This window comes from Montipora capricornis, chromosome 13 (assembly GCF_036669925.1).
Source record: "Montipora capricornis isolate CH-2021 chromosome 13, ASM3666992v2, whole genome shotgun sequence".
Lineage (NCBI taxonomy): Eukaryota > Metazoa > Cnidaria > Anthozoa > Scleractinia > Acroporidae > Montipora > Montipora capricornis.
Genome location: NC_090895.1, coordinates 20699963 through 20705386, shown reverse-complemented (window position 1 = coordinate 20705386; position 5424 = coordinate 20699963). Strand labels below are relative to the sequence as shown.

Genomic DNA, 5424 nt, shown 5'->3' with positions numbered 1-5424 from the left:
TTTCACGTGACTAAAAGGGAACAAGACGGGCCATTTTACAACAAACCAACGCTCACCTCAGTTAGGGCCGCCATTTCATGTGGAACCTTTACCAACTGCACTTTCAATTTCCATTTCAAATAAACCTCTAAAACTTTGATCGAACAGTGAAAATATTTTAACAAGCAGACTTTCGATTTAGATTGCTGATTTAAACAGTGTTAAATGACCATTTTGCTGTTTGTGACGAGGATTTTAACGAAGGTTATTTAGATTTGCCATGTCTGAAGCTTCTGTAAACACCTTCGCGCATGCTTTTTGCCGCTTGCACGTTGTCCACGCATGAATTGAGATGTCAATTAAATCGACTTTGGATGGTTTTCTTCCGCAATTATTGTTGAGATCACTTCGTGAGTATATATTCAAACTTGATCATCGTGCTAACAAGGTAAGAAAAAACAATACACTACAAATATTAAAAAATTTGAATTGACCAATCTTAACTTGTATTTAAACTGATATTCCTTTGAATTAATTGAAATAAAGTCCTCTCAAATCCAAACCTTAGAGTAGTCGAACGAAAATTTTATTTCCATTCAGTTTCTATGTACTTGATAAACACACGTTCACTGATGAACTGAGTAAATTCTCTTAGCTGACATGTCATAAAGAGGAAAAACCTGAAGTGCCCCCGAGCGAGATCTACAACACAATAATAAAACCAAAGCTCTTTTGAATTCTGGCATTCTAAATGCATATAGAACTGGATTTATGAAAGAGTTTGCACAAAATAAGAATGTTAGAAGATACTCTAAAGTCTGTATTGTTTGATGAAAAATTGTAACATGAAGAAGAAAGTTTGCAATTAGAGCTGGCAGCAATAGTAATAACGATACAATTGTTACAAAGAACAGCGTCTTGGTCAGTTTTCTTTCTCTGCTGATTGCACCATGACGTTGAGGATGAGTTCCACAGTAAAATTTTATAGCGATGGATGTATAAGAAACAAGGATAATAAAAGGGCAACAGAATATGAATGAGGGGTATTCTGGCGCTTCAGTGTGATTCCAACCGATATCAAAATTAAACGTTGACAAATCGATAACTGTAAAGAGGCCAGCTGTCAACCAAACAGCCACAACAGCTGCTCCAAACATTTTCTTTTTGACGAGGCGATGCTTGAATGGGCGAAAAGTTGCGTGCATTCGCTCCAAAGAAATAGCAGTAAGGTTTGTCATTGAGACTGCTGGAAAGTAAAGCACCAAAGCTCCTGTGATCTCAATTGGATTAGACAGGAATTTAATCGTCCATATGTTACAACCGTTTCCCAGAGAAAACATCCAGAGAGTTAAAGTGCATGCAACAAACATGTCAGCCACTGCCAGGCTGATCGTCAGGTACATGCTACGCTTTCCGCGAAGACTTTGCTCTTTCAGGAAAACAATGATTGCAAGGGCATTCAGAGTCACTATAGCAACAGCCTCAATGCCAAGTACTGTTAGCAAGGAAATGCACTCGGATGCAGAAAAAGACTCGAAATTTGAAGTTCTGTTTTGTAGATCAAAATCATTGGTTCCCTGAGTGAAGAAAGAAAACGACGGTTACACTGACATCAGGATAAAATTGCATTAAAAAATAATTCCATTCTTAAATAACAAGTAATGTACTTGCAAAAATTGACTCATTCTGATTAGCTAAGATATTTACCGTGCTCATGTAACGCAATGCAGAAATTACGCATTCTGATTGGTTAAAGATCAAAGAAATTCAAAGATAGCTAATCAAATGCGAGTCCTGAGTAGTGCAGAACTTGGAAGCGAGGTTTGTGATAACCTATCTCAATTTTTTTTTTTTTTGTAACGTATGTTATCATTATTTTGTGGTCATGCGATTTTTGTCGTGCGATTCGAAATAACCATATGGACAAATATGGACAAATATGGACAAATATAAAATATTTTGTTTCAAAGACTACAGCCATACCTTCTCGTGATTATCTCTACAATGTGTAGAGCAATCAAATAACAGAACAAAGACTGGCCACCTTTTTAAAGTTCTGAGGAAATGTAATAGCAACTTTGACTGCTTATTCTACGAGATGTTGTACATAAAGGACATCAAGCCTTCTCTTAACGCGCAAGCCGACTCTATTCGTGCCAAACTGTTTACGTGACACTTTCGTGCATTTTTTATTGTTTTTTGGCATGGTGTTTCTTATCTAGGGAATTATATCCATAGGGCCCGCAAATATTTTACGTATTGTTTCACATTTTATATATTTGTGTTACACCTTATACTTTTTCACTTTTTAACTTGATAATGGCGTAACGTAGCGCCGAAACGTTCGCTTTTTTAATGTGTTTTAAACAAATGTTAGCGTGTAACTTCTCAATCAATTAAAGAAAATTCGTCACGTAAATGGAGGATATTACACGGGGGAGATATGAACTTTCCCTTCTCTTCGCCGGTTTCTGGTAGGAACACTGCTCACCATATCTCATAATAAAGACTCCAAAGACAAACCAAGTCACAGTAAATTAGTGCGGCACACCGCCAGATACGACAACCCAAAAACGTACACCCCCGTCAACTGGGGTGCCGCTAACTCCAGTGGCTGAGTTACGATAACGAATCATGGAAACTTACAATACACACTTAAATCAAACTTAAATTTAGGAGCTGAATTGTTGCTTACCTAGAATTGTTTTCAAATCGTAACGGCCTACTTTATATATCTGGCACTCATACCCATAATCCCTCTCGCACTGCACCAATCTTCCTGTCCGTGCCGGCAAAATAACTATTTCTGTCTATTACGCTTCGCTTCATTGCCAGAAATACTATATTTTGCCTTCACTACCAATGAGACGCATACAACAGTATAGATACAGGAGCCTATAGGTCAGAAAAGGCTTCATACATGTAGACCGACAAAGAAAGGGCTTGACTTTGGGCTTGATTGCGCGGGCCTACTGAATCACCTGTAAGTATTTTTAATGAAACAAACATTCTGCAACGGATATTGCGACATCATTGAAACATCTCGTTCGACCTTACGATATCCGATTTTCATCACTCAAAAATTTGCGGCCTTAACCCTTTAGATGTAGAACACATATATTCAGATAATCACATTGCACAATCTGACCATGACTTCTTGAACTCTGTACAGAAACCGCTTAAAACTGTTCTCGGCGAACTGAACAGACAATCCTTAAAGCTAAGATAATGACGTTCAGCTGACCATTACTAAAAATACAATTTTTTGCTTTGCCACTACTGAATAAATTCGAAATGTGAGCAAAAATTACCCAGTCATGAACAAAATCACTAAAATGGTTCCAGCGTCACTACAAATAGCAGTCCAGAAATGTAAAGAACTCCACAAAGGAATAATAAGCTTTCCCAATGCCTTGCAAGCTTCCAAATGGTTGACAACCTTAAGCGTAAGGTAGGAAGGGGGCATAACCAATTATTTACAGAGCCCCAGTCTTGACAAAATGCATTAACACCACTCGTGCCCGGCTGATAAAACTTTGAGGTAAATGACGCCGATTTGTCATTGTAACAAGACGCCAAGGGCGTTCCTATGAGATGCACTGATCAAAGCAAGCAACAGGGAGCGGCTGTAAATAAAAATTCTAGAGTCTGTCACAAAATTCTCTCGAACAGTAAACGAATATACAGACCTTATAGTTTCGCGTCTCACTCCCCCATCACTATGTTGTTTGCAGGTGAGGTTTTTTTTAGCCCATTTGGCAAATTAACATTGAAGGAGGGCAACATATTGAAAGGTTTGATCAATTTTGTCCGAGGCGGTAGTGGTTACTGATATTACAGTTCACGGTTGTATCGTTTCAAACCTATGTGTCGTGATGACGAATCAGTTGGAGAGGGTGTTATTAAATGTACACCTGTTGTGAGAAAACGGTAAAAGCACAATAACTAGAACGACTGCAATTCGGTCTTGTCACACGGCGGCCATATGGGGGCCCAAAAAAGCTTTGTTTTACCACGCCAAGCCTCACCCCCATGGTTTCCACTGCGAAGCTAGGCGTGGTAAAACAAAGCTTTTTTGGTCTCCAGGGACAATATGGCCGCCGTGTGACAAGGGCGAATTGTCATATTGGAGTACGAGACTGAAAGTTCTTGAAATTACAGCCATTTTAAGGGAAAGATAAGAAGGGTAGTATAAAAAGGCACTTTAATATATCAATTTCGATATATTAAAATTCAATCCTAAACAAAAGGCATCATCTCGAGCCTCTGGGGAATAAATATAAGGATTTGCACATGTATGAGTTTTATTCAACAGAGCCTCGAGATGTTGCCTTTTGTTTAGGAATGAATTTTAATATATCGAAATTGGTCTCTCAAGGAAAAAAAATTCAGAACTCCCTTTTTTTTTTATTTAAGGTAAAAGTTTAGGTCACTCACACCTGTCGTTGACGAAAAAAAAGTATTGAAAAAGATAAACTATTCCCAGAGATATCAGTAAAATACTTTTTCTCCGGAAGTAGAATTTCATTTTGATTGACAGGATATGTACACTATCGGAGCGTTTATCGTGGGAGACATGAAATAATTGTCTTCGCTCGAAAACGTTTAAGGTATTTGTACATAAAAGTATCATATTTTACTTTTTGGGGCATTAAATCGTATTTTAAGAGAGGATTAAGCAATGAAGACCCACAAGTTACATGAACATCCGAGGTCTGGCGCTAGCAATGGGAAAAAAAAAAAAGAAAAGAAAAAAAAAGAGAACATAGCGTAAGGATCACAGAAACATGAGTGATACGGTGCAGGGAGGTTGAGTGACGCGAGGCAAGGAGGTTCCTCTCATGAAGCCTATCGTTGAATAAATTATCTCAGCATCTGAAAAAAAGTCATGGGAATTCAAGAGGTGCCAAATCAGGCTCTAGCAGTACACTGCCAGTGAACTAGAATAAACACACTTGTAGCGATAAAGAAATAAGGTTAGACCAAGGGCATTTCCTATAGTCTTTTTACGACATGACGCAGAAAATACTATGTAGACGATTCAAATAACCAGCCCGCATTCTGATATCGCCGTCACCATTTGTTTGTTATGTTTTTTTTTTTGTTTTTTTTCGCACGTCCCACATTGTGCTTTTGTTGAAAGCTTTTGCATTTACAGTCCGCTCACACGTTTTGTCTGCTGCTACAGTGTTTGATGAAATCGATTTACACATCCTATTTCTGTTCAGCATGAAGAAGGATCCGAAAACATGTGTCAAAAATCGGAAGAGTCACAATGAAGCTGGCGGAACACTAGAACTTGTGATATATCGACAGCCGTGACCGAACAAAGCTTCTTGGCCAATTATGGGGGAGGCTGTTGGGAAGGAGTTTGTTCGTCTGATACAAAAAAAAGGCTTTTCTTCCGGCGCGGTTTCCTGATCATTAATTGTTGTCTTGAAGATA

The 5424-nt window shown here is 38.4% G+C and overlaps 1 protein-coding gene across 1 annotated transcript in view; it reads right to left on the bottom strand.

The window, feature by feature from the left end:
• Nucleotides 1-605: 605 nt before the first annotated feature.
• Nucleotides 606-5424, bottom strand: part of LOC138030687 (melanocortin receptor 5-like) — a 14336-nt gene continuing 9517 nt past the window's right edge. Inside the window, exon 2 of the mRNA XM_068878570.1 lies at nt 606-1556. Within this exon, the coding sequence (XP_068734671.1) occupies nt 606-1556 (951 nt within the window). The remainder of the gene's footprint in view (nt 1557-5424) is intronic.